The sequence below is a fragment of the Musa acuminata genome, chromosome BXJ1-5 (assembly GCF_036884655.1).
Source record: "Musa acuminata AAA Group cultivar baxijiao chromosome BXJ1-5, Cavendish_Baxijiao_AAA, whole genome shotgun sequence".
NCBI classification, from domain to species: Eukaryota; Viridiplantae; Streptophyta; class Magnoliopsida; order Zingiberales; family Musaceae; genus Musa; species Musa acuminata.
The window spans coordinates 9,155,644-9,183,619 of NC_088331.1; the positions used below are offsets into that span (position 1 = coordinate 9,155,644).

Here is a 27,976-nt window from a genome sequence, read left to right on the forward strand (position 1 = left end):
GATATCTCAAATGAAATAAAATATAATCACAATATTCATCGTCATCAAACTTTTAGCTCACAAAATATTTTAATTGTTTCGATCCAAGATTATCATCCAAATTTAAACTTACGAGAACTTGATAAAAGATGATAACGAAGAACAATTTTACATTCCTTATATCATCAATTAACTTATAATTTAAAAATCAAATTTGAGTAAATGATTTGATTACATAATTTCAGTATATAATTAAAAAAATTCTTAAAATCTATTTAAATATATATCAATAACAAGTTCTCCCATTCTTCAATAATAAGGTGATCTAATTATCATGCATGTCATACAAAGTTGTTTTCAACGGGTGACCACCACGACAAAGCGGAGACCAATATCAAATTTCAAGCTATTCACCGAACAGATGTCGTAAGCGGTTCAAATCACGGAAACCAAGTCAGGACACTTGCGGAGACTCGCAATCAAGAATACTGATGCATTTATTTACCTTCTTTTATTACACACTGACTAGAAGTTACGGACCATATGCACCCAGTAAACAGTTTCATTTAGCCAATGACGAGGCTTTTTCCAACGCAGAATCCACTGTCTGGCTTCTTGGACAGAGACACTACCAAAAGAAACAGAACGTCGCACATGTAACCAGTGTTGATTACATCAATTTTCTATCTGAATATACATATGATTATATTGTGAATCATCTTCAACCAATCAAGACATAACACACGAGGACTAAGAAGATTCTAGGAGCAGCCCTGGAAGAAGGAAAAAAAAAATTCATAGCTGCAGGAACATATCTATGATGAATGATAGCCTTAAGAATTGCAGCTAAGGCTCCCACCTTGTGCTGGGAAGGAACAGCAATTAATCCTTTTCTCCAGCTTTAGCGCATGTTCCTTCACACTGGAAATAACATTCTTGACATGCTTCAGGTCCTCTTAATTATAAGTCATGAAAGAGCCTCCTAATGTGTTCAACTGTAGCAGGCATCAACGTGATTGGGCATCTCTTATACTGTAAAGTGTGCAATATCACACGACAATAATCAGAAAAGCATCAGAATGGCATTCCATCCCACCAAAACTGAGATAAATCCTGGGCCTCACCTGTGAAACATATTTAAATATGCAAGAATAGCAGAAAACAAAACCAGAAACAGTAACAACTGATGGATTCATCCGTTTCTGGGAACACAGAGGGCACAGTGTCCTGTCCTGTGGTAACGGAATCCCATCTCTCGCTACCTATGGTCAAACAGGCAAAGGTGCTTATAAAGATAACAAAAATAACTGAGAGCATAGCTGCATAGTTATTGATTATCCGACAATGTTAACATATTTAATTTCCTCAACAAGCCATTACAGAAAAATAAAGTTAACTGTTGATTCACATAGAAGACTTCAAAATCAATTAATTATAACTGATTTTATAGGGTAAAAACTCCGACAAAATTCATCCAACAAATTGGGACACATAATAATTCAGGCTAGCTACATTTAAACAGATATCAAAATATGTTCTTAGATCAAGTAGATGAAAAGATAAAACAGCCAAAAAGGAGCTGGAAAGACATTGAGAAGATAACAGGTCCCCATCTTATCACAAAATTTTAAGCATAGCATATGAAAACCTGATCGTGTATTATTGAAGTGTAAAGAATACCAGCATCAAAAACTAATAAAACATGTAAGAGGACAATGAACCTGCCTTTGGGGGAGGTGGAGGTGGGGGTGGAGGGTACACTGTTGGAGCTGACATTCTTTCTTCCGCAGATTGGTACCACCATTCCATCATCTGCATAAACGACCATGAGGGTAACATGATGGTAATAAGTATGATAATAATGCAAAGGGATCAAGCGAATAAGCTGATGTGAGTTAAAGGAAATGTAGCTGTTGCAGGATTTATGGCATGCAAACAACAGCTGCAGGAGTTGTCATTACCATGCTATGAAATCGCACAAAGTAGGGCATACTGGTCTATAACCACATGTACTCCAATGTTACTACAGAAAAGTTTGGGGTGAAATGGAAACAAGAAACAGTGGAAACTTAGGCAATGCACAGCTATATTTCATAAAACAAGATCCGTATATCTAAGTAGCAGCAGTATGTAAGATGTCCATATATTACAGACATCAAAATAAAATGCTTGCCTAAGTTTGCAGGAAACTTAAACTAACAAAATAATTTTGAAATGACTAACATCTTTGTACAATTCAGGATAGGATAAAGCAACTACAGCATTATTATGCAAATTCCTACCGGAAAATATCCATGATGAATATCCAGACAAAAAGGAAAAATAAAATAGTTGGCAATGAAACACGCATCCTAAACATGCTTCACAAGAAAGCATTTATACAAAGAAGAGAAGATACTAGTACTTATATATCACAAAGTTAAATGGTAACATAATAATTGATACCATTCAACGTATGCCATTAGATAAGCTGCTAAAGTTCTACCCCATTGAAGTATCCATAAGTTGCACCTTTTGTATTATAATATATGGTACTAAAGAGGTATATCCTTGAAAACTGCAAAGGCAAAAGTCAAACATGTTTACATGATAACTATATTGTGAAAACATACTTACACTACAATATTCCAAAGCAACAATAGGGTTCCTGATGTCGTGCAACAAGAAACAGGTAGGAGGTATGGTATACTTACTTTAAAGAAGAAAACAGCAGCTATTAGTCCAGTTTGGGCATAATCCAAAGTGGTGTATAGGCAGCTAAGCAACACTCTCTGAATTGCCTACAAAAGCCAAGCAAGCCACTTGATCAGATTTAGCACATGAACATAGATTCCCGATGCAGAAAACAATGACATCACATTTCTAATCATACACGAATAAACCCACTCTTATTTTAACAAAAAACCGACATACCTTCAACCATGAAGGACCACGTAGTCTCTCACGTTCACGACTTCTGATCTTTGAAATTCTAGAAGATGAATCCATCTAGCTTGACATCAATTAAGTGCAATCCAATTATATAAGTCTACACCATAAAGGATTTCAAATTTCACATTTAGCTATCTAGATTGCTACTGTAATCATTAAGATGGCATAAATACGAACAAAGCTCTATAACAGACAATCAAATTGAAGCTCTATGGTAGACTACCAAATTGAAGCAAAGGTTCTCAGGTCTACTGGTTGTGATTTGTCATCCAGAAAAATATAATGTCTCCCAAAACTAACAGGATTCATGGATGTATTTGACAATTTACCACACCAAGCCATCAGACTCACATGTGATGCAACAAATGACCAGCACAACTAGCCCAACACAGTTCCTAGTCCTGTGCCAACCCAGGACAGGAAAAATGCTCAACAAGTAATTTGGCAGTCTTTGAATGATACAATAAGTATCAGCACCATCAAGTATGAGAAACAAGGAACTGAAGAAATTATGGTATAATGCTACGTCAAAATACAATCCGACTAGTAAGGAATGCATGACAAGTGCCTAACAAACCTGATGCAAAAGGTCTCTCTACTCCTCCAATGCAGTATTCAAGTATAAGATTTCAAGCTTCAAACACCCTAAAGTTCATGCATAGCATATAATGAGGTTATTCCAGGATCTTTATTATCCCTAGCATAATGGGCTGGGCTACCCAGGCAACAAAATAAACGAATGGCACATGTAAAATTTCACTAGAGTTAGTCACTAATTGATATCTTGACAAAGTACTGCCAGAGTCCATACCAGTTCTTGCCCTGTGGCACGGCACACATGAACCCCAAGGGCATGTAGTCCTGGACCATAGAACCCAGTGGCATCCAGAAGATATAATAACTGGTAAGCAAAAGACAGACCTGCAATGAATGGAACAACTTCAATTTATAGGTCCTAATTAAATCGCAAGTCACTTGGGTCCAGACTCGTAAACAAGTCGCTTGCAAGATGCATGAGATTGGCCTTAAAAACCTTAATATCTCATCTGCATAGTTCCTAGGAAAGTGAAAGTTCTAAAATTAACTCAGCAAATAATTTTTGCTGATTTGCCACACACTCTTACTAAAGAGAAAATATATCAACTACGTGAAGTGCATCCTTACATGCCTGTAGGAAACTGAAGATGACATTTCGATGACATTTCAGCATTAGTCTGTACTTTGTATCCTCATTATTCAACATTCAAATAAAAAACAAATTTGAAATAACATGAATGAAAGGGGAATAAAAAGGAAGGGTTCCATATGCTAAATGTTTGAAATGCTGATACTCTCATTATTGCAAAGGTATTGGCATGATATGGCTTATAATACAGGCTGCCGATCAAGGACCAACACATGCATTTGCTCCTGCTACATTGATCCTTCCAGAGATAAGTTTGTGGTTTGAAGCGAACAAAATACCTTCATTGGTTGCATGGATCCATGGGTAGCAAGCACCTATAATTGTTTTAATTTTCCTTTTAAGATCCAGCGCAATAGATCCTGCTTCACTTGAAGCCTGGATTTGACCATGAGAAATCTCTCCTTGATCCAAGAGAAAGTCTGCATCATCCAATCTGACATCATCATGGCCCCAAAGACTTGCTTGAAGCCTTGCTTCCCTTTGTTGATTGTAAATGGCATGCAGTTTTGATTTGACATATGGCAAAATGACCTAGACCAAGAAAAAAAAAAAAGAAAGATTAGCTAATGATTTTGTAGCTGACCACAAAAAACTTTTTCCTAATTACTGCAAAGAACTATTGTCAGAACTAATGAATAAAGGGCATCCAATACTTAGAAAGCATATTTGGATTGTACACAAGGCAGTTATATGTACGATTCCAATTGTATATGTAGCTTTATTTATTTGACAAGTACACCCGATAATTTACCAGTTTGAAATCTCCAAACCACTTGAACAACCTTATCATTTATTCTTACCAAACAACACAAGCTTTCAGAACGACATGGTCTTCATGTTGACAGAACATTATTCACATTGCTTCATTTTGCTTCCCCTGTCTTTCCTATGGTTCAATTAAATTCTTAAATATAAAAATATTGACAGCTTCATCAACATTCATGCATTTTTTTATTGTTTGAAATATCTTCAGAGAACAATATCTTTTTAGACATAGTAACTTTATGGACAAAGCACTAATGATATGCATTATATTGGGACAAAATAAGATGAAGATACAAATGTGATCTTATTTCATTGTATCTACTCTGAAAACTGGGTCATGTGTAAATCAGAAAGAAGAAAGGTTCTCATCTAACATGGCACTATAGTCGCCAGCTTATCTGAATCACACTCTGGAATCTTATGCAGATTCCAGAGTGTAACATACATCTTAGGAATATGCATGATTGTAACATACATAAGAAACTCAATATGAAAAGATCACACACTGGAAAACAACAGATAAGAATACTGCTGCATTCGATGAATGCAGAAACGACTACTTGAGGGTGTGGTTCATAGTCAGTAAAGCTGAATTAGAAAAGATTATCATAGTAGTACCTAAGGTTATATTTCTGTGTCAAAGATTATCATAGTAGCAGCTGAACAGAATGAAAATTTTAAATGAGCAGTTTAGAAGCTGCAATTTATTCAATAAAATGGCAAAGAAACATCCATAATATTTTACCTATTAGGTTGACATAATGACATTTCTGTCATCAGAATACAATAATAAATAGAAAAATCAGGCAAAAGAATGATAATGTACAGCCTGCCATTGGTCGATTGGCATAGTTCAGTAGCTTCAAAATCCAAGGAGACAAACAGATTAACATCAAAGATATTGTTGAACAGCTAGCAGAATTTGATACCAGAAATGCAACCGAGAGAACTTTTTGGCGCTTCTTTAATCCAGAATGACGGATCCTATCATTTGATTCCATGTCAGAAGTATGTTTACTTGGTGTTATATTCACAGACCTCCTTCTGAGACCATACAAGGACTCTGAAAAAGAAGCATCTGGAGAAGAATATGCATAAGATGATCGTCTCAAAAATAGCAGATAAGAGGAGAGCTCACAAAATGCAGTTCATCAATACCAAAATAAATATCATAAATATTCAGCAGATAAGGCACAACAACTCTGTTGATTAATGATAGTTATAACTTATAACATGGTTTTATTCCAATTGACAAAAGAATTTTATTTCATGTTCCAAATGAAAAGACAGATGAAACTCCCAACCTTTACTTCAAAGGTGAAAAGGAATATACAAGTAACCAGTGAAGAAAGATTTCACACCAAAGTATGAACGTTCCATAAGTATACTAAGAATCTGTGCAAGTAAATTAAAAAAATCTAAACAATATGTCACTATGGATATCATTAAGGAAGGTCCAAAAAAGAAAATTAGCTACAAAAAGATAGGATGAGTTATTAGTTTCTTGTTTCAATTGATGAACCATCAATATGTAGATGAGCAACAGAGGAGCAGAAGCAGCAGCAGTGATAAAGCGGTGACATCACAATGTGTCAGTGAGAAGTAGTGGAATAGAAGAAAGAAGAGAAGAGAAAGAAAAAGAAAAAGAAAATGATATGACGGGTACTGATACTGGTACTGACACTCCACAATTTGGTATCAGTCAGCTAACAAGCAGTAAGCTAGGTTTCGGACTGAGCAACCATTAAATTGTCAAACGGTAAAAATGGACTATACCAAAGTTTAAATTAATGTGAATCCATCAACCGCAAAACAAGAAAAATCATGTCACAGGGTTCAACACTAGATTTTTTGTAAGCATAGAACAATCTACAGTTAAAAAATCCAAAAACTTTAGAAGTCCACACTCATGAAATTCATTGTGTCTCTTCATTTAATCCACACAGCTAGCAGTCATCCATGCAAACTAATGAATCTCTTTGTAATTTCTTTAACTTAATAGAAAATAATAAGGCTATCATGTTACCTATTGACTGCATTTGTTAAATATGTGAACCAATCTTGAGTTACTCAAAGTAAACTAAGCATAATATTTGCGCATAAAACAAAAACATTCTTTAAGAGAATACCATATTTAGTGTCTCTATTATAACTCCCAAGACCCTCATAACAATTAAATTGATGTGCTAACTCATTACAATATCTAAAAGTAGTCAACTGTTAAGTGTATAAAAAAATTTATGGAGTAGAATTGATTTCGTTTTCTGCTTTGATAACTGGCAATATGATAACATCAACATGCAATATAACATTGTAACATAAATAGGCAACATAAAAGTATGTGAAAAAATATATACACATATACATAACAATGTTCTTTTCAACTTTCAAATATCAATTTCAACTTGTAACAAAATAGATTGGTGGAATTTAACAAGGAGCAGCCAGAAAAGAATTTTGAAACTTGATGTGTTGCTAATTGTTGTCAAGTTTAAAACATCCCTTATCAAAACAGTAACAGAGGTGCTTTTTAAAAAAAAATAATTTGATTATGGTATCAGTGGAACAAAAGGAATTATCTAGATGCCACATCACATAACCCAAATCCACATCTAAAACAGATGAACCATAAGGGGCTCTAGACTGAACAGTTTTTGGAAGGATGATTGGTGTACTGAGCTGTACACTTTTTTGTGCTCTGAGGAGCATAGTAATGGTTGTATCCATCCTGCTCCTAGAGTAATATAATTTCTATTTTTTTAAAAAGAGGGGTGGTCCAGTGCAGTAGACTCCTGCCAGTGCAGGATCTAGGCTAGGTCTTATCTATGCAGCTAAACCAAATTGTGACAGAGGTTATTTTCATCACTCAAACCCTTGATACCAAGAGTGCAGGTGGCTTAATATGGAGCAATCCAGCAGATGTCAAGTCTACAGCAGGTCAAACCAAGGTTTTTAGTACCCGTACCAAACTGCCTGGTACGGGCGGTATGAACTGGTCCGCTAATTAACCGGCACGCGGACCACCCGCTACCGGGCGGTGTCAGTTGACGGATAGGAGGAGCACAACGGCGAGGAAGACAAGGCTGCAGCGCCCATTGGGTGGAGAAGGCATGACGGAGAAGAGAGTTGGCTGTGGCAGGACCCGAAGAAGCACTCCGTCGGGTAGAACGTGGTAGGGGGCGGAGGGATCGTGGCTGCTGTGGTCGGGGAGGTCGTGGTCGACGGCGAAGGAAGGGGTCCTAACCCAGGTTGGAGTGCTGCATACTTAGGAGGGGGTCCCCTTCTCGCTCTTACCGTCATCTTGGTCTTCTTCCTCACAATCGCTAAGGGCAGTAGCAACGAGGGAGCGGGAGATGAGCTCGCCCTAGGTTGGATCTGGCAACTACGGGAGCATTGTAGAGTGCCTCGCGGGGGATGAGTTCGAGCTGGGGACAGAGGCGACCCGCAGAATCCTAACCTGCTCCTACTACATCAACTACAACGCCCTCAGGCGCAATACATCCCCTGCTCCCGCCGCGACGCCTCCTACTACAACTGCCGCCCCGATGCTCGGGCCAACCCCAACTCTCACAGCTGCTCCACCATCACCCCCTTTCCATTTCTCGAAATGTGATATTTAGACTAAGAGAAGGTTGATTCCACTTGTTTCTTCTTAAAAGAAGGGCGTACCGCTCGATATGTTATACCGTTCCGTACCGAGCAAAGCTCGGTACACTAGTACGTGCCAAATTAAAAACTTTGGGTCAAACATATAGTTCCATGTGCAGAGAGGTTACATTTGACTCTCAAACACTTGATACCCAGGTTACAGAAGGTTACCATGGAAATGGAGCCCCCTTTCTGAGATATATCAAAATTATCAAATATATGCAAGCATACATTGATTAGAAAAATGAATACAGAACCTGATGTCTATAAACTGAGTTTAAAGAATTAACATCAACAAAAAAGTTACAAATATATGCAGCCATACATTGCGTAAGAGATGAATACAGAACCTGTTGTGCGTAAACTATGAGTTTCCAGCACCAACATCAACAAGGAAAAGAATTCATCATCATAATCTAACACCTTGTGAAGGTATGGTCTTCTTAAAGCAAACACCTGTGGAGCATATCAACACAAAACAATGTTAATTAAAGCATTTGTTGTTAGAAGCATTCCAAGTAAACCGAATGCAATGGGTGGGATAGCAAAGCATGAGTACAGATATGTAGCTAGCGTTAATCCAAAATGGACAACTTTGTCCTATTTCAGGCAGTGAACAATAGCACATCAGTTACATGAAATGAAAGTAATGTGACTCTAAAATAGAATAGTTCGATAGTCGAAGAATGGGTTGTTGTGCCCTTGTGGTCGATTAAAAAATTGCCACTGGCTGTCTGCACTGACCCTGATTTTTTTTTTTTTTTGGCTCCTGCTCTGGTAACTTGCTATGTAGAGGCAGCAGTGATACATCAAATCAACTGCAGTATGTGCTAGTATCTTCATACAATCCATCATTTCTTATCAACACATTCTTCCTCAACCTTCATCAAAACCCTCAACAAGCATGTAACCATTCTTTTCTGGGAACAAATAATGGTCCCGATGAGTGCTGCAAAATTAGATTGCAAGGATGACCATCTAGCTATAAGCCATTCGTAGAAGTCCATGATTTCATAAAAAAAACACTTCAAATAATGCAACCTAATAGATGCATGTGCTTTCAATTTGTATAGTTTTTGACCAGAAAAGAAAACTCTGCTATATTATAATCAACATCTAAACTTTATGTAGCTAAAACTACAGAAAGAAGAATAGAGTAGGATGCAATTAATAATTCACTTTGTAGTGCTTATAACAAAAAAGATATAAGAAAAAAGAGTACAATGCTTGAAATTGGCAGATTGCTGAGAAAATAAAGGATTGGAGAGTGGAGTAACCATTAATTAAGAAAAGAGTAGGATATAAAGAATATTAAAGAATTAACTTGCAAGAGAAAATATCATACTAATATCTCGATAAGGAATTGAGTAATTGGCAAAAAATAAAACAGTTAACATTGTGATCATATGCAAACACAGTTTTATTAAACAATGACATAAAAGCAAATTCTACTGATCGAAGACATCCACGAAGTAGACAACACACAAGTTGTGCATACAGATCTCTGAGCCTTGAAGTCACTACCAGCCTGGCCTTTGCATTGCCAGAACAATCATCACTCCTAATCAAGCGTTCTATGCCTTTTCTTTGACCTCTGAAACTTGTCGAGGCGAGGCATCTATACCGGAGTGTTTCTTTAAATAGGACTCCGTAAAAGTAGCAAAACGAGCAAATTATGATTAAGCAGCCGCAATTCCCGTTAGGCTCCGTCCCTATCATTCTACTAGTATGATGACTTTTCTTGATTGTTGCCAGAGCGGTCATCCATTGCAAAAGAACAATCAACAAAAACGCAAACCCAAAAGCAAAACCAATCAAGAAAGGAAACCATTTACCGAAACCCTAGCTTCATAGAACTGCAAACCCTGCGATAGAAAAACCCAAGAGAAGGTAAGGAAGCGAGGGAGGAGGGCGGTACCCCCAGGGAGTATGTGAGGGCAGCCCGGAGGCTAGCCGGGAGCTGCTGCGCCGCTGCCATCTCGAAGAAGGTCGGCCGCGCCCCCTGTCCGCCCACCTGGAAAAGCATCTCGATCGAAGGATTAGGGTTCGACTCAGACCTCTCCCTTCTCCTCTTCGATCGTCGTGAGAGGCCTCCTAATTTCTGGGACTCCTCATTGCAATCATAATTATCCAAGAAAGTGATGCGTTTGTTCTCGTTCTGTTTCCAATCAATTTCTTCTGTTCTTATCGTGAATAAACTCGAACAGGGGGCGGTGGGCAATGCGTCTTGCGTCATTTTGCGTTGAGATTCGTGAATCTTGGAATCCAACGGAGACAAAGGCTGAATTCCTATCCTTTTCGAACGCATCATCGTCATCGTGTCAGTTCAACGTGGGGAAAGGAAAAAAGAAAAAGAGAAACAATTATTAGCGGCACAAAGGTTTTCGACTTGGATGATAGACCGGCAATTCACAACAATTAAATCTTCATTAATCAGTAGTTAATCATTTATCAGTTATTTCAATAATACTTTTAAGCTTTCACTCTTCCATCGAAAACCTAACAAAATGTAATATCTTTAGCAATAATAAAGAGTTGCTGTAAATAGTTTGACCGAGTTTATGTTAGAAAGAGGGGCACTATAAGTTTAAAATAATACAAAATAATTAATATTTTTGAATTATCCTAGCAAGAATAAGCACACACACACATATCAAGCACTCGTTATTAATTTTGCGGGTCCATAAAGAACTTACTACGCTAGTAAAAGGAAATACATCTTACAGAATGGACTAACATTCTCACTAGTACAGATTTCTAACATTACGATTTGGGTTTCCCAAAACTTCCGGCATCATAATGTATGATGAAGTCGAACTTCTGCACCCTAGATTAATTATTTATCCACATAGAAAGGGAAGAAGTATCATCCAGAAAATGCTACCATAGGACCTCCTCCTTGTGTCTGCTGAAAACCTTGCACTTGCAGTGGAAATTCTTTCATCACACTGATGATGTTGATATCACCAGCTAACTGCATAGTTCATCAGAGTGGATCTAGGCTGATATTGGAGTTCATGCCTCCTCATCATCGACTCTCGCACATTTTGCCGCTGATGAAGGGGAATCGGTAACAGCATCCACATCCTTGTGATTGGAAGGTTCAACATCAGGCATCTTCCGCTTGTTACCTATTTGCTCAGTGATCTCTGTCTTGTTTGAATCAATAGGGTTGCTTCCTGCATCTGGGAACTCAATCTTGGCAGTAGATTGTGTCAGCTCAGAAGAGATGTTTGATGGTTCTTCCACGGTGGATGGAGCATGGAGCTTGTCCATGGTCGTCTTGCATTGCTTATCAAACATCATCTGCAGGTACTTCCCTTGCTCCTCAATTCTCAGCTGCAGATTTCTCTGAATCTGTGGAAGGTAATGACAGACAAATAAGCTGTTACTGGAACTAAACAAGAGAGCCTCGAACCACTCAAAGTAAATTGCCTCTCTCACATGTCCGTAAGCAATGACCATGAAAAGCCAATGTTTCAGAATCAACACAAATAGCATGTCATAAGAAAGGGTGGTTATCAGCCAAAAGTTCTCATTGTGCATTAATAGTGCAGGAAAGAATGTAAACAACATGATGCAGAAAATTTGAGTTTCAAATTTGGTTCCCAGGAACAACTTGGAGGTGGAAAATCTATATAATAAATTAAGAAAAACCAATATGCAATATAGTTTTTAGTTGAATCAGTCATCAGTCAGACTGATATGGCATAGGTACTGTACTATCGCATGTGTTGGTGCGAAAAGGTAGCAGATGATACTAGTTTTGAACTCCTAAACCCTAATTAAATCCTGGCCTTTATGTTCCATTGCCTCGATAATGAATCAGAATATGTTCTAAAGAATTACTATGAATCATATACCAGAAAATGCAAGCGTATATGCTTCTAAATTACATGAAGATCATATATTGATCATACATAAAAAAATATTTAAGTCAAAACTTGTAAATGTAATGATTTAATCATTATACAAGTCATGCCTTATAAGTAGGTGGTTACTACCACCAAAACGATGTTGTGCTTCTTCCTGGTCTAGGTTAGCATTGTCATGTGACTGGAGATTAATGTTTGAGAGTGAGATTAAGAAGTGTTGTGAGTTCAAGAATGAAAGAAATTAGAAAAGGAGTCGTTAAATGTATCAGGCAAAATTGTCAGGTTTGCATACTGGTTACCAATTGGGTTGATGAATTCTGGCAGGTAAGGACTGGTATAATTGAAAATATGAAACTTGACCAGGTTTTGGTCTGGTGTGTTGTTATGGTTCATTCTTGTACCAGGTTTTGGCCGGCCGGTGTAGCACAAACCAAATGTTTCAGAATGCCAAAACAAAAGACCCAAAAAAATGATGAAAGGGAGGAGAACAACATTTTGTATACATACAAGCTACATGGTCAGACTCGTGTAATGCAGGGCTTTGGTAACCCTTAGAGCCCTAAAAGCATGATGCCAACCTGTTCTTTGCAATTTAAATGATATGGAAGATACAAGAAAAATATGTTAAGTCATAGACAACCCTGGAGTTCATTTGCAGGTCAATAGATCAAAGGTTCAGAAATCATCTTACAGATACAGCAAAGTGAGAGCAAGCTAAATCATGCTTGTAAATCATCAACAAAACGTACCTCGAGTTGTTCATGAAGCTGTTTCTGAACTTCCATCTGAAGTCGCAGTGCTTCAGTGAGATCAATACCTCTGTTATCAACATGGAATGCAAGATCAATAAGTCAACCAAAGGGACATACAGCCAATTGACTAGTAATGCAAGGTAGATAGGATGCACAAATCCAATTTAGCTGCTAAAAACCACAAGAGAGTTAACTAAAATTTAATTTGGTATATGAAAGTGTGATCGAGAAATAAATTTTAATTCAGCACAAAAAACTATTATATACCTAATGCCATGGTTTTAAAAATTAACCCAATCCCGATTTGAAAACCAGTCGATCGGTACAATACTGAGACATCAATCAGTATACCAACATGTACTATCCAATATCACTGGAAAAATAATAATAAAGGAAAGGTACACCAAGTAGTATCAAGCTATATGATCAAGACAAGATGGCTGATCAAACAACTAAATACCAGTTCCACATTCCAATCCAATTCCAACTGATACCTTAATCATGCCTAAGACTCATTTGAGCATCAAATAATGAATCATTTGTCATGATGGATAACATATACAAGTCAATATAATTTTTTTTTTTGGCTTTGCAATTGCTTAACCACTATCAGTGAAACATCAGAAATGTTGGTGAGAAGAAAATAAATACATTTCAACAACATAGATTTAGCAAACATATTTCTAAGTCTTGCATGAAAGACAACCATATACATATTTTAAACAAATTATTTGATTCTTTCCCCACTTGAAGAAGTATTCAATACCGAAAGAGATTCTTAAATATCTACAAGATGACAACATATATTTATAAAAATCTTTTATTAGGCATTTATCAACTCACGTCTTCAGATCTAGGGAAGGTATTTCCTGACTCTGAGTAATCTTCTTTTCTGACATCCCTGATGCATCAAGAAAACACGTATTTTAAAAATAAAACACAGTCTACACTATGATACCTAGCATATACTAACAGATAATACATTTTGTTTTCAACAGTATCCAGATCACAAACTAAGGAAAAGACTTTTCCATGAGCATTTGCGTCATCAGACAATGAAGAAGCGAATTGAATTATCTTCAAAGAATAAAACAATGTAAATCCATTTTTGCTCAAAAGTCATGAACAGCTTTGACTAACCTTCCGATAAGTCTGGCCTATAGCGAGCTGTTCTGTATTTCTGAAACAAAGTGAAAAAAGGACTATTTTATAATTGTACGAGGAAATGTCATAGAAGTGAATGAATACCCAGAAGGTGAACAAAGTCCCAACCTGTAGATGACTTTTCACATGGTATATTGTCAAGCCTTCCACTTTCATGAGTTTCAGTACTCCTTTAGGTGTTGCTTCTGAAGGTGTAACAATAATTAACAGTGAAGAGGAAAACTCAGCAAGCTAGCAGAAACAGATATAAAAAAATACCAACAGGAGAACCTACTTTCACTGCCACCAAGTTGGTTGACAGCATTTACGAAACATTCATGGAGCTCTGGGGTCCACCTCATGCGTGGCTTGGTTGCTGCAGCAGTAGCAGTAGACAACGGACCAGTGACAGCACTAATCTCTCCAGAATGACATGGAACAGACTGATGGGTTTGCAATTGGTGCACTGACATATTCTGGGCAGCTGGGTAGACAACCTATAGAAAATCAGAAAACATATGAACCAGTTGCAATCTTGAACAAGTGAATTATACTGTTATGTTGGATATGAGAAAATTCATGCACCAAATGAAGATGATTATCCACTTATATCATTTAATCCTTATGTAATATATATGGAGTGCCATAAGGGCTACACGGTTCAAAAGTAAATAGCATAATAGATTACATGATATAATGATTTCTAACACTATGAACTTATGACAGTTGTTTCAATATAAGTCTCATGATCCAGTGTCCAGAAGAATACAAGTACCTTGTATTCTTGCAGTCAGAAAGAAGCAACAAGCAACAACCAATAGTTACTACATTGAACAGAATAAATGTCAATGCTAATGGACAACACAAAGGGGGAGAGAGTAAACAGTAGTTTCTGAACTACAACTAAAATTTTCCTTTACCTAAAGATAATGCAAATACCTTTGGTTGAGATTCAGCAACAGTTTTGTCATTTAGAAGCTCCTCCCAATCTTCATTCATTATCTCACTCCACCATTCATTTTGCTTATTAAGGTCATCAGACATCACAATTGAGTTGCTTTGGATTTGATTGTTCCCAGTGATGCCATCATCTGAACAATTAAGAATGCCCTGATCTGAATCTGGACACCATGTGACTTCAGTTGGATCTTTAGGGATGTTACTAGTTGATACTTGAAAAGCACCTGTATATGAAGAATAGGCTGAAGGCAAACAGACTTCATTCAGTGACTGACTGACAAGGAGAGTACTGTTTGTATGCCTCTCATGGGGAAGAATCGAAGAAATATCAAGATCTGAAGAAAATCCAGAAGGTGATGGGTACAAGGGTTGAACATTTCCACTGTCAGCAACAAAAGGAGTGTAATGGGAAGTCAATTGATCACTTCTTATTTGTTTCCCCGTTAAAATATTCTGGGAATCTGGTAATTTAGGGAACTCTTCCACGGTGGTTGGTAGAACAGGTAGAGATGATGAGACAACGCCAGAGCCTCCAGAAGTACAGAGTTGCTCCACATTTACCTTCCTCGCTGGTAGAGCCGAATGTGCTTCCATTTCTTTTCATGCATACATTGTCCGTAGACCATTCACCTACACAAGAATGTTAAGAAATAAATTAAATAAACTCTAAAACAATATTCATGTGGCAAGAAGTCATCTCTTGAACCCTAGAAATATCATATTGATGACTAGAACAAAGTGAACCAGATTATGTCAGCACAATATAGAGAAAATTAGTGCTTTTAATCTATGAAACAGTCATCACTTAAAAAAAGTTAACAATATCCTTATTTAACAGTCAACAAGCCACTTAAGACCACAACCTTGTATCACAAATAAAGGAACACCAGAAAAAGAAATAACAGGACCAAAAGGATTCATAATACTGGAGCAGCTTTGACTTCCTGTCAGGAAAGAGTAATATACAACTTTCAAAGAGAAATACCAAGTCAACTCATCCAGAAGTGCATTGCTCTATGTGAACAAATGTAAGGTTCCAGAATAAGAAAAGGCCAAGTTAGCCCATCAAAATGTGGTGCAGGAAAGAAATAAGGTATAAAGAAGGAAAAAAGAACAACTAAATGTAGTAAATAAGTTTAGCAACTGAACTGACACTAATCTTAGGTGGTAAGGGTGGGAACACATTAAGAAGGGAAAAATAAAATTTGCGATGCTAAATATTCACATATTGTCAAGGCGGACCTATGGGTGACAACTCTTAGCCTAGGATGAGGTATATATCAAATCGAATATTTATAATCAACTGTACCAGTCTGTATGGAAAAACACATTACAACACCCTAAACAGTGAAAATGGCATCTTTCAAGATCCCAAAATAATATTACAGTTTAAGATACTTCCATCCTACATGTGAACTAATGGCATCATTTAGTAATAAAAGGCATATGTTCACAAAAGCCAATAACAATGATATCTTAATTTTGGAAGTATTGGAGCCTTCACTTGGAATCCAAAACGTCCTGTCTTTTATTCTACATCATTTAATTTAAAGATAAGGAAGCTCTATATGAGGCTCAGGGGCTGGAAGAGTTAGCTGAAGCATTAGTTCAGCTTCTGACGACGCTGTTTTAGCAATCCAAACTCATAAGATGATGGAGCAGTGCTGCAATATCATTACTGCCTCAGGGCCTGCCCTCTTCCACCTTTCTTTTGTCAGAAACCATCACTACAATCAGCTAATGCTGCTCCAATAACATAATTGGTCATTTTTTAAGGCTAAAGAGCATTTTGATCAGGGCAGGCTTCATCGGTGTGGACGAATCAACATTGGCAAATGGCTAATTAAATTAATTATGTGTTACTTATAACTAATTAGATTTAGCAGTTCCTTACAATTATGCATGTTGTACATCTAAGTGGAAAAAGTTCAGTTCATGTAGTGACATCAGATGTGCACAAAGGAAAGGATATTCAAGTGCATAAAGTAAACTACAACAGACAGAAAACATTCCCACAATAACAGCAGAACTAATTCTGAAATTTTGTGGAAGTTACTCCAAAATTGTGCTAATTATTTTCCAAGGCTTACTTAGATTTAGGACTTCCTCAACCCGATAACGAGTAAGACTATCTTGAAACCGAGTGGCCACTTTCTCAACTCCGCTCCAATTCATTATTTGGTTCTATTTGTTTGGTACCAGTGTTTTAACTCTGACATGGAGATGATCACATTGTGCATAAGCTAACCATTCAAAGATTTATCATAATTGACGCAGAATGGGAAAGATGAACTGTACAATCTAAATCATCATTTCATAATTGAAATAGAACTTTTCAAATGTTCAGTGAGAACAGATAATCTAAGTCATTACCACAATTAAAGAGAAATAGATAATTACCTAAAATATCTGCTAAAAACAATCAGCTAGCTATCCCCTAAAGCATTTAATAACTTAGAAAAAATTCTTACCATTGAGCAATCCAAATGTGTCAACTAATTTGATGTCATTGAGGAATAGTACTAATGTGGATATGGTTAAAGACTACCAGGTACTTCGCCAGTGCTTTTTTCCTGTAGTCAGGATTTTAGAATGACAAGAGAAAATGTACAACTGAACTATTTCAAGTAGTAAACAAATCAGTCTTTTTGTTCCACCAGAGGCCAAAGAGATTCACTTTTCACAAATAAAATTTGGCTTTATCTCAGTTTTACTTGGACAGAAGACTTAGTAAATACTCAGATCTCCAGAAGAAACCATCATGTAAACCTTCTAAAATGTGGAATTGATGTAAGTCTGTCGCATGTAAACATGGTTGTAGATACATGCAGATAGTAGCTATGTGCATTGAGTATCAGTCTAGTGAAATGCTTGGTAATTTAAAGACATCAATGGTCTTATGCAAAATGTCATGATAGAAACTATAGTTTAATCCATATAAGTATTAAGGGTCTCAGATAACATTATTTCTTTTGACAGCAAAAAGGGCCTGAGTATGGTTACTGCAGTTTAAGCTTTGGACAATTTTGCAACCTTCCACAATTAAGCAAAATTTTTCGAAGTTGATGAAAGAAAGACATTTATTTCAGCTTGTTTACTTATTTTAGCAACTTTGATGAGTTTAAAACTTTGTACAATACAACAAAAAACTTCAAACTAAGGTAGGAAAAGAAAGAGTTAAGATATACAACGATTAACAATTAACATTAGATTTACAACTCAAGCTTACAGTTTGCTACTGTTGAATACCCAATATCCTAGATCTAGATAGTGTAACTTGAGATGATCAAGACCATCAACATATTCCAACATTAAGATGTATGCTTGATATGTCTGACAAAACAAAACAATTGAGCATGGGTAAAAAGGAAAACAGAAGGCCTACAAGAACACAGGTTTGACACACTACACATGTAAGAGTTTCAGCAATAATGATAATTATCACACTACACTACACATGTAAGATCAATGCCTTCCAAACCAGTAGAAATGGAGGTAATGGCAGCCTTATGCCAGAAAAGCGCCTTTGACTGAAAACTTATGAAGATTGCAATCATATATGATAACTAGGAAAAAAGAAAAGAGATTATAAGCCCTCTCCCTGGCCCTATCAGTGGCACAATACCAAACCAACGCCGTGATTGCTCGACGCCCCTAAAATTAATAGACCAAATTCACACATCAAGACGCCATCTTGTATCCTTACTTCGGGATCGACTTCAAATCCAAAGCAGAAGCAAGATTGTTGTTGTACTTGCGATCCTAGTAATTTCAACTCGATCTAAGAAAACAGACCGGCAAATCCATGATGACTGCCATACTCCACGCGACCCAGGGAGAGAAAAAAAAAGTCATGAAGAACTTTACAGTCATCAGAGCACTATCCCATACTTGAACAACCAAACATATCGAGATGAGATTCTCATATCTTATCGATCAGGAAAAAAGTAATAAGGTCGAGATCAAAGAGGAAGTTCGATAAATATACCGAGGAGAACCCCAAAAAGCTCCTAAACTTCGATCGATTCCGATAAGTGGGAACAAGTAACGAAAAATCCAGAACCCTAGCTGACCTTGCTTTGCATTCTTATCCAAAACGCTCACGACGTGGGAGAAGTTCTCCGGACCACGAACGAATGGCTCCAAAGGGGTAGAGAAAGAACAAACGCCAAACGTAACCGAATCAAACGCGAACCCTGGAATTGGCTTCTGGGGATCCTCACCTGCATATGACGCTTCCGCGAATTCCAGCGGTCGGGGGAGGAGGCTGTCGTCGTCGTCGATCGGGAGACGCAGACGAAGACGGTACGATTCGGGGAAGTTCGTAAACATCCAGCTCAGCTCAGCCTACAATGACCGATTTATTAGCGATTGTTATTTAAAGATAAAAAAGAATAGGAGAATATGTTTCTTTACATTAAAAAAAAAACCCTTATTTTTTTTATCTTTTCCAGTAATTTTATGGGGAAGAAAAATTATACATCCATCCTTTTATATATATAACCATTCTATTGATATTTATTACAAAATCCCAATTAATCACTGATAATAATATTTTCAATAACCTCATAACATGTGAGCAACATTTAATTGAGGTTTTTAAGAAAAACATCAACAAATGTTTTAATATTTCCCAAGAAGTACACAAACCTTTTGAGTTTTATAGGGTTAAAATGACTTTGAAGGGTTTTATATATAAATATATATGCAATTTTTCCTTATTAATATTTTTTTTTTAATTTTTACATTTAATACTTCAGGGAAAAAAAAAAAGCTGATAGTGTGCGCAGCTCGTGAATGAATAATATTCTTTTACGTGATAGGTTTAATTATGGCCATAGCTTTAGATTTATTAGTCACTTTTGACTTGGTTCAGAGAATACATGTGATCCTAATGTCACATGAGATTGAGCCACATTAGCATCGATTCCACCGGTCTATCTAAAGTTACTGTAGTATATCATCGTCCTATGAAGCCATCATCAACTTAAATACACCTTACGAACCATTGCGGTAACTTCACCACCAATGGTGTTGATACAAGTTCTCATAGGCTTCCTCACTATTGATGGTATTATCATACCACCACGATCTCATTACAACTTTGAAGTTAAGCATTCTTACTGTGTTGGGATACCCTTTGGGATGTTCTTGAGTCACATCTCTTTTTACGATATTATCTTGCTTTTATTCCTTTGAGCGGCGAAAATCAATGTCATAACTTTACTATTAATCGTGTAGGGTCATATAGGCTCGAAAAGAGCTTTACAAAATGGGTAATGATAGAAATTTTAATTTTATTCGAGAAGATTACGATGATTTCAATGTGACGATGTCGAATTGGCTCGATACGACCTGATACCTCTCCCTTTGGATTAATTCAGATAATCAAAATTTAGAAGCATTGAAAGTACATATCACATAGTCCAAAGAGACAACCCACTTTCATAAGTATTGCTTTAGCTGAATCATGATGTACACTTAGACAGGAAAGAGGTATCATATTTAGATTTTGAGTCATAAAATATTTCCTAGACTCTTTGTAACATGCGCTACTCATTTTTCAATTAGACGATCCATGGGTCAAATTAAAATATATTTTATTTTTAATAAATAAATATATATTTATATATTTTATCTTTAATGGAGATCCAAAAGATCAAGATCTTCACCCATAAACCATATTTAATTTTCCAAGTCCTAGTATAATTTTTAGTTGTAGTGATTGCTTGAGAGGGGTTTATGAATTCATGTCATTTTCACAACCAGATCTTATGCTTATGCTTTACAATATGCAACCCTTTTTCTAGAGATTCCACATAGTGTTCTTCCTTTGATGGATTCCACATGTGCGCACAGCTTTCCATTGAGGCACAATTACTTTTGCTACAGAGACATGAGAAGACCAAGCAAACACTACAAAACTATGATGTGGGGTGTGTGTGTGGGGGATGGATTCCTTTTGTTGTCCAGTTGTGCCAGAATTGTGCCAGATATGGATTGGGGACCAATGGGTGATCACTTTGCATTTTTCAATAAGATTAGGATCATATCCTTTCCTGTAAAACCCAGAAAAGAAAAAGAGAAACTGTGTCAAAAGTATAAATATATATATCATGTGTAATCTACAGGTTTAAGTCTTTAGATACAATGACATTGATTAGAAATTTAAGATCATATTGAGATATAAGCTCTTACATTTAGAACCACACATATTCCTGATTAATTTTCATATGTTGTGTTGAGTCATCTGTCATCCATAGATGAAAAACATGAGCAGATCTATTTTATTTTACCGCAAAAGAAGCACACAAAAAAGAAAAACAAAGAATCAGAGAAATTCAGAAACTGTGACAGAAAGATGACTAAACAGCACATGCAAGCACAAGGACTGATTCTATTCCAAGATTTACTTTTTGCTGATAAGAATGATTGAATCCTTTCTGTATAACAGAGCAAGTCCATGCAAATTCAACTGCTACAATTGACTTCAGAAAGTTACTGAGCTGAAGCCAACTTGGAATTTAAGCAAGATGGGCTTGAGTTGATGGAGAAATCTCCTACTCTTTCCTACATATAAATTTAGACACCACTGACTTGAAAACCGCAAAGTGAAACAAAAATACTATAATCTTATCACTATATAGAATTAAACCTTATTACATGATGAAAGAAGGATAAAAAGAGTGGTAGAAGTCTTACAGAACTTCCATAAATCACAAATTTGGATACAGATCTGGTGTCTGGGAATGGATGACTGCAACTCCTATGGAGAAAGACTGAAGAGCCGATAGAGTTGGCTGAACATTAACGACGTATGTGTCTTTGCTCACATTCAACAATTGGAAAGCAGGTTCTCCATGCTTATGACCCTGAAAAATGCAAGCAAATTTAACCATTTCATTTATCAAAAATCGCACAAAGAAACAGCTAGCTAGTGCCTTGTCAGCTATTTGGCATGAAGTGTGCCGATCACAGTCTCATATATGGTTAACCAAAGAAATCAATCAATAGGTAATACAGCTATTGCCACGTCGATACAGACACCCACTATGTCTTAAGTAAACAGAAAAGAAGAATGGAGTGAGCAACAGGGATTTAGAGTATCAAGTGGTATTTTCTTATGTGATTAGTATGAGTAATTCAAATCAGATTTGGCATCACCAGTTCCATTTCTACCCAAATAAATAAATGCGAAATACAAATATACTGACAGCATTGTTCAGAAAAGAATTAGCAATGTCAAGTATAACCCACTCAAAAACTTGTCCTGAACATTTAAAGGCTTGTGCATTTATATGGATTAGGAGTTCGGATTGCAATGGTTTAACAAATAGATCACCTATGACATGTTTAATGACCTACCTGATATGATCTTCATAGATCACTGGGAGCAATTATAAATAAATACTATAAAATAGGTATTCGGAGATGTTTAATTCGATATACAGCATAAAACTGTAGCATATTATTAGTTTTTGATACGCCAGCCTGTTGGAATATGAAACTCTTTATTTGGTAAAAATCAAGCCAGATTAGAAATGAAAAGCATGTGTGTGAACAAGACAAGTTTCAGAGATTTGAACTACAAAAAACCATAATGAAAACAAGATTATCAGAAATAGAGAATGATCTGCATGTAATTGACAATTATTTAGCAGTTGGTTTAGGAACTGTCACCAGCAAGATTGACAAGATAAACAAGTGCAGGAGAAATCAGAAAAGGTAGATAATAATTGGTCTAACAATCACCATTAGAAGAACAGGAGAGACCGAGAACTGCGGGAGAAGAAACCAAAGCTCGCTGGTGTTATGTATCAGAAACCAATCAGAAAATAATATGGATTACAAAATGAAAGATACTTCGAAGTAAAAGAAAACCTATCACATAGAGCACCTGATATAAAATTTCTGTCAAATAAAATAACAAATCATATCTGCAAATACTAAGATATCGGGAAACCTCTAATGAGGGAAATATCCAGACTAGATTCAACTATAGAACTCACCTAAAAGAGTATAAGTTGCCGGACATCATGTTTATTAAAAGAAACATGCATGCCTACAAGTTCCAGTAATCAATGCAAATAATCACATGGATAATAAATATCAAAAGGTAGGCCAAAAGAAATGAAATAATCACATGGATAAAAATGTACACTGCACCTCTATAAATAGTTCAAATGACTTGTGATCCTCTCCCATCTCTGCCTGGGGCAAAATCTTTGAACTGTTAGACTCACTGTTTAGTATTTTTATAGGACACCCAGCATCCCACCCCCCACAGTCACAATGTCCATTTGTCTTCCATCTATCAATAAGATTAGAAGGACCACCAAATTCGGCAACTGGTCCTCCATGAAATCCATCCGGAACTAAAACAGTCACATTCCTGGCAGTCTTCTTCCTATCACTTTCGGATTTCTCTTTACAACTTTTGGAAGAAGATGATGGCACCCCTTGAGAAAAATCAGCATCATTGAGTTCAACTTTCTCAAGGAATTTGAGGCCCCAACCACCAAAAGCTACATCTTTTGAGCTATTATATCTGTGATCTCCGACAACTATTGCCGCCAATTCAAGATTGGGTGGGAAACCATTTGTGAGCTGATCTGCACAATCTGATTCATAAATAGTTTGTAACTCATTAGAAAAAAATTGCCACAGGTCCTCAAACCGAGAACCTGATTCGCCAAACTTAAGTTTAGGATTGTGCATGGATGAATGACTTGGCCTAAACATCTCAACCACCTTTTTGGATTGCCCATTACTTTTCTTGACATTTGATAATGGCTTTTCCTTTTCTTTCGAATATTCTTCATTGGCACCAAATAAAACAAACTCAATTTCCATGAATTTAGATCTTCTGGAATTCACAATTAAAGAACTCGATACCTTCATCTTTCCAACAACATGTGAAGCATTAGAAACATTTTTGTTTGATGCAGTTCTGCTTGCTTTCCATGAATGGAACAGATAAATGTAATCCAGGGACTTATCAACAGAGGGACTAATCTTCAGAGGATGAGCCACATATACGTCACCTCCATCATCATCTACAACAAATAAGAAATAAGGCATGCTACTTTCCCAGACACAGTAAACAAGCGCTGAGGTGACAAAGCTATGTGCCGGTGAAGCAGACAGGTCAGAGGAAGTTGATCTGGTACTTGAGCAAGAAAAGATCAACTCTTGAGAGAATTTTGCTTCAGATCCTTGTAACAATGATCTATAAGTCTTAGGAGAGTGTACCAAATTTGAGGACCGCGTCTCTCTGGTTCTGATTAATCTTAGTCTACTTTCTTCTGTACCAACATCTTGCTTGACTGGATCAATCGGCAATGAGACTTCCAAAAGGCCCATTTTCTGCAAAAATCCTTCTACAGAATTAGATATCCTTTTAGCTGAAGGAATTCCAATTATTTTTCCTAACTGAACCTCAGGTGAATATTCGAAAAAGAAATCACCCAGTATGGTTTATGCTTTGTGCAGCTTTCCTATGCATTGAGCTTTTAAAGACAACAAGTAGCAGTCATGTTAGCAGGGATGTTTAACACAGAACCATCTCCATAATAGATAGCATGAAAGCCAGAACTAACTTCTCCCGAGTCAACAAAATATTGTGCAAGATTTTTCTCAGTACTGATGATCTAATCATGAAAGTTGATCTGATTATTGAATGGAGATGTTCTTTGGATCTAACTGCATCTTCCACTAAATTTTGGCTGTTTGATGCATAAGCCAATAAATTTAATGCCGTCTTCTCCAAACTAGAAAATACAGCATGTTCATATCACAGTGGTTTATTGCCCTTCCAAGTTTATATTTGCCATTGTCATGATGGAGCAGCACACAAGACACTAACCTTCATAATAATCAACTGGGTAAACTTCATGCTTCACTATTAGAAAAGAAAGTACAATTCTAGGAATAAGCATCATGTGCAATTTATTTCATTGTACTTCTAGAGCACACTAAATTACACTATCAGAAGGTGCAACTTGGATAAACTTCAGATTCTTGTTCTTTTTTCTCGTCATGAAGTTCATGAAACCATCAATATTGGAGCTAAAATTTTTCACTTCATGGTTCCAAAAACCTGCCTCTGCTACTATACCTAGCTAATCTGCCAATGTGAATGCATACACAGTTCTGTGGATGTTTCTACTGATTACTAGTTCACAGTGCAATCTTTATGGTACTGAGTTAGCTCTCAGTAGAGCTAGTTTCCTTGCTACCACAAGCAGGGCACTAGATAACATATTCCTGTTCTCACACACAAAGACACTCACACAAGCATCAAATAAAGTGAATTATTTAACCCCTTTGGCTTGTGCTGCACTATCAAGCCAAATAAAGAAGGTACATAAGCACCATTGTCATGGCGTCGATCAAAGAGTTACAATCTAATGACACTACGCCATGCAATTGCCAAAGCTCTCTCTCTCTCTCTCTCTCTCTCTCCCCCCCTCACATACACACACAAATGTAAAGACAAAAATCCCAGCCATTGACAAGATGCAGCAGAAATAGATGAGGAAAACATGAGCAGAAAGCACTTGCCTCATGACAACTACTGCTGAATTTAAGTTGATTCTTTGGTTTCAAAATATATTATTTTCAGGTCGTAATTTCCTTCCTGTTCATGACACATAAAATTCCAACTTTAGGGCCTTCATTAGCACCCATAAGCTATGCAAGCGAGCCATTCTCCTAAATCACCAAAAGAAAGAAGGATCAAGAAAAATCTCCACCATATCTACGACTGTCATTAGGTTCCAAAAAATATCTAGCAAACAGTACGAATGGCATTTCCTTCTCTTCCTACAAAAGCTTTATCACAAGTTGAGTCTCCACTTTTATTCTTCCAAGGAGAATTTTGGTCAAGTTCCTTCTTATCTATATCAGATTCCCAACATCCATACCCTTCACAAGATTTCAACAAGGATATGAACTAAAGATAAAAGCAAGAGCAGGGCATCAAATTCCTCACCTGGGACACAAAGATTGGCGAACTTGGGTTGATCCTGCTTCTAGTAAGGGACCATCCTTCTCTATTAGCAAGCCAAAATCTGACCACCAACAGAACACAGACGGTGAGGATCAGCAAGAAGAGGGTGACTGATCAGTAAAGAGAGAAAACGAAGACGACAGAGATTAAGATCGTCATAGAAAGGTGACTGCTCGTCCTATAGAGAAGGGTAATAAGAAATGAAATGTAAAGGGAGGGTTAAGGAGAGTAGCAGAGGAGAAAAAGGCACCTCCTTTCCCAAGTCCGTGTGAGCTTTTTCCCTCTCTTTTCCGTTTATGCATTGAACAGCTGCAGGTGCCTCACAGGGAAACGAAGACGTCCAGCAAATCACCAGCAACAACTGTAACCTCCCAATTCGCCATTAATGACAGCAGCAGCGTGTGAGAATTAAATAACTAGAGAAGGAAGCAACCCAAGAAAACCAAATCCAAGACGTCGACATCAGCTGTGGGAATGCCACCTGCTCCCCACCCCCATGTGATTCATGACCTCAAAGTCCGATCTTTCCTTTAGAACACATCCCAAAAGCGGATTTTTAGTCATACGATAACAAAAACGACGGATTCCTTTACCGCCTCGATTAACAGAAACGAGAAAATTACAACGCATTGACCATATCTACTCTCTCTTTGTTCGATTTTGTTCTTTCTTTTGTGCTTCATTTCGTCGCCTCCTCTTCGGTAAAGATGAAAGACAAAGAGAGGTAGTGGATCCCGGTCTACTCGGCTTCTCTACTCAAAGCAGAGAGAGAGAGGGTGCCGACCGTGCGCGGGTGTGTGGTGCGTCCACCGCCCAGCACTTTGTCCCCACATCAATCCCCTGTTTGGTTGCTTGTTTCCCTTGTACTTATTTAGCTGTCAGAGACCTCAACCACGATTCACGACCCCAAGACGGGGCTCTGTTGGATGACCAGCATTGAGATGTCAGAACAATCATAATGAGCAGATTATGATTGTTCTGCTGCAGTCAATTTGCTCTGTGACGAAATTTAATGTGTGTGGGCGGCGAGCAGCGGGAATTGAGGTGCATGTTGGCAGATCACTTGCAGGGTGGTGATGTGAGTCTGTCACCATGTGGATCACAGCAACACAAACCTGCTCAACGAAAAAGACAAAGCATTTGGATCATCGTCCAAACTTGTGGGTTGACAATCCTACTGTGTGCATTGTTTGCTCTCAGCAGTTGTAATCCTTAAATCAGAATGCCTCAAGATATCCTGTGAATCATGTTGCAGGCAAGCATAATCATCTCCGGTGATGCTTAACCAGTTGTGAAGGTGGCATTCACAACCCATCGTCTCTTTTCCGGGGAATGATGGTTGCTTGTGATGGAAACAAAATGAGTGCTTTCGACTTTACCGTCCACATGGAAGTAATTTCTCATTATGAGATGTCTTCCAATAATGCCTCTGAATCCTATTAAATAATGAACTCAATAATCATGATTTGGCCAACATTTATTTCAGAGTTTAGATTTTGCGTACTGATTGAATGATAACCCACCTTTTCGTTTGCTTAATCGGATGGGAAGTAGAAATCAGGGCATGCTTGTTCCTCTAGTTATCATGCTCTGCAGCAAGCTCAGGCACAGAGTTCCATGCTTGAGGCTAAAATATCCCATGACTCAGCTCTTAAGATTGGAATTTGATACTCTTTTAAGTTGAAGAGGATGTTCCTGTAGCCTAGATTGACTGCTTCTCCCGATG

The 27,976-nt window shown here is 37.2% G+C and overlaps 3 protein-coding genes across 9 annotated transcripts; all 3 read right to left on the reverse strand.

The window, feature by feature from the left end:
- Positions 1-615: 615 nt before the first annotated feature.
- LOC135673667 (peroxisome biogenesis protein 12-like) lies at positions 616-10,760 on the reverse strand. Of its 2 annotated transcripts, XR_010513413.1 has the most exons (11): positions 10,428-10,760; positions 8,860-8,965; positions 5,791-5,939; positions 4,375-4,627; positions 3,722-3,831; positions 2,893-2,967; positions 2,673-2,759; positions 1,701-1,791; positions 1,104-1,237; positions 839-1,011; positions 616-752 (listed from the first exon to the last, which is right to left on the reverse strand). XR_010513413.1 is itself a non-coding variant. In XM_065182808.1 (10 exons), exons 1-10 carry the CDS (start codon positions 10,743-10,745, stop codon positions 940-942), a joined length of 1,395 nt encoding a protein of 464 aa, XP_065038880.1. In that variant the 5' UTR covers positions 10,746-10,760; the 3' UTR covers positions 616-939. The 2 variants fall into 2 exon arrangements, 1 of the variants encoding a protein (XP_065038880.1); XM_065182808.1 differs by having other exon boundaries at positions 616-1,011.
- A 400-nt stretch (positions 10,761-11,160) lies between these two features.
- Positions 11,161-19,597, reverse strand: LOC135673668 (protein PHOSPHATE STARVATION RESPONSE 2-like). Of its 5 annotated transcripts, XM_065182811.1 has the most exons (9): positions 19,463-19,567; positions 17,711-17,812; positions 15,219-15,869; positions 14,575-14,776; positions 14,409-14,485; positions 14,277-14,316; positions 13,980-14,037; positions 13,134-13,203; positions 11,161-11,866 (listed from the first exon to the last, which is right to left on the reverse strand). In XM_065182811.1, exons 3-9 carry the CDS (start codon positions 15,831-15,833, stop codon positions 11,525-11,527), a joined length of 1,404 nt encoding a protein of 467 aa, XP_065038883.1. In that variant the 5' UTR covers positions 15,834-15,869; positions 17,711-17,812; positions 19,463-19,567; the 3' UTR covers positions 11,161-11,524. The 5 variants fall into 5 exon arrangements, with proteins under 5 accessions (XP_065038883.1, XP_065038881.1, XP_065038884.1 ...); XM_065182809.1 differs by lacking the exon at positions 17,711-17,812 and having other exon boundaries at positions 19,463-19,597; XM_065182812.1 differs by lacking the exons at positions 17,711-17,812; positions 19,463-19,567 and adding an exon at positions 19,313-19,456.
- Positions 19,598-21,087: 1,490 nt separating this feature from the next.
- Positions 21,088-27,017, reverse strand: LOC135673669 (uncharacterized). Of its 2 annotated transcripts, none has more exons than XM_065182815.1 (5): positions 26,501-27,017; positions 26,233-26,311; positions 23,406-24,605; positions 21,942-22,111; positions 21,088-21,298 (listed from the first exon to the last, which is right to left on the reverse strand). In XM_065182815.1, exons 3-4 carry the CDS (start codon positions 24,600-24,602, stop codon positions 21,956-21,958), a joined length of 1,353 nt encoding a protein of 450 aa, XP_065038887.1. In that variant the 5' UTR covers positions 24,603-24,605; positions 26,233-26,311; positions 26,501-27,017; the 3' UTR covers positions 21,088-21,298; positions 21,942-21,955. The 2 variants fall into 2 exon arrangements, with proteins under 2 accessions (XP_065038887.1, XP_065038886.1); XM_065182814.1 differs by lacking the exon at positions 21,088-21,298 and adding an exon at positions 21,396-21,809 and having other exon boundaries at positions 26,501-27,016.
- Between the last annotated feature and the right edge of the window lie 959 nt (positions 27,018-27,976).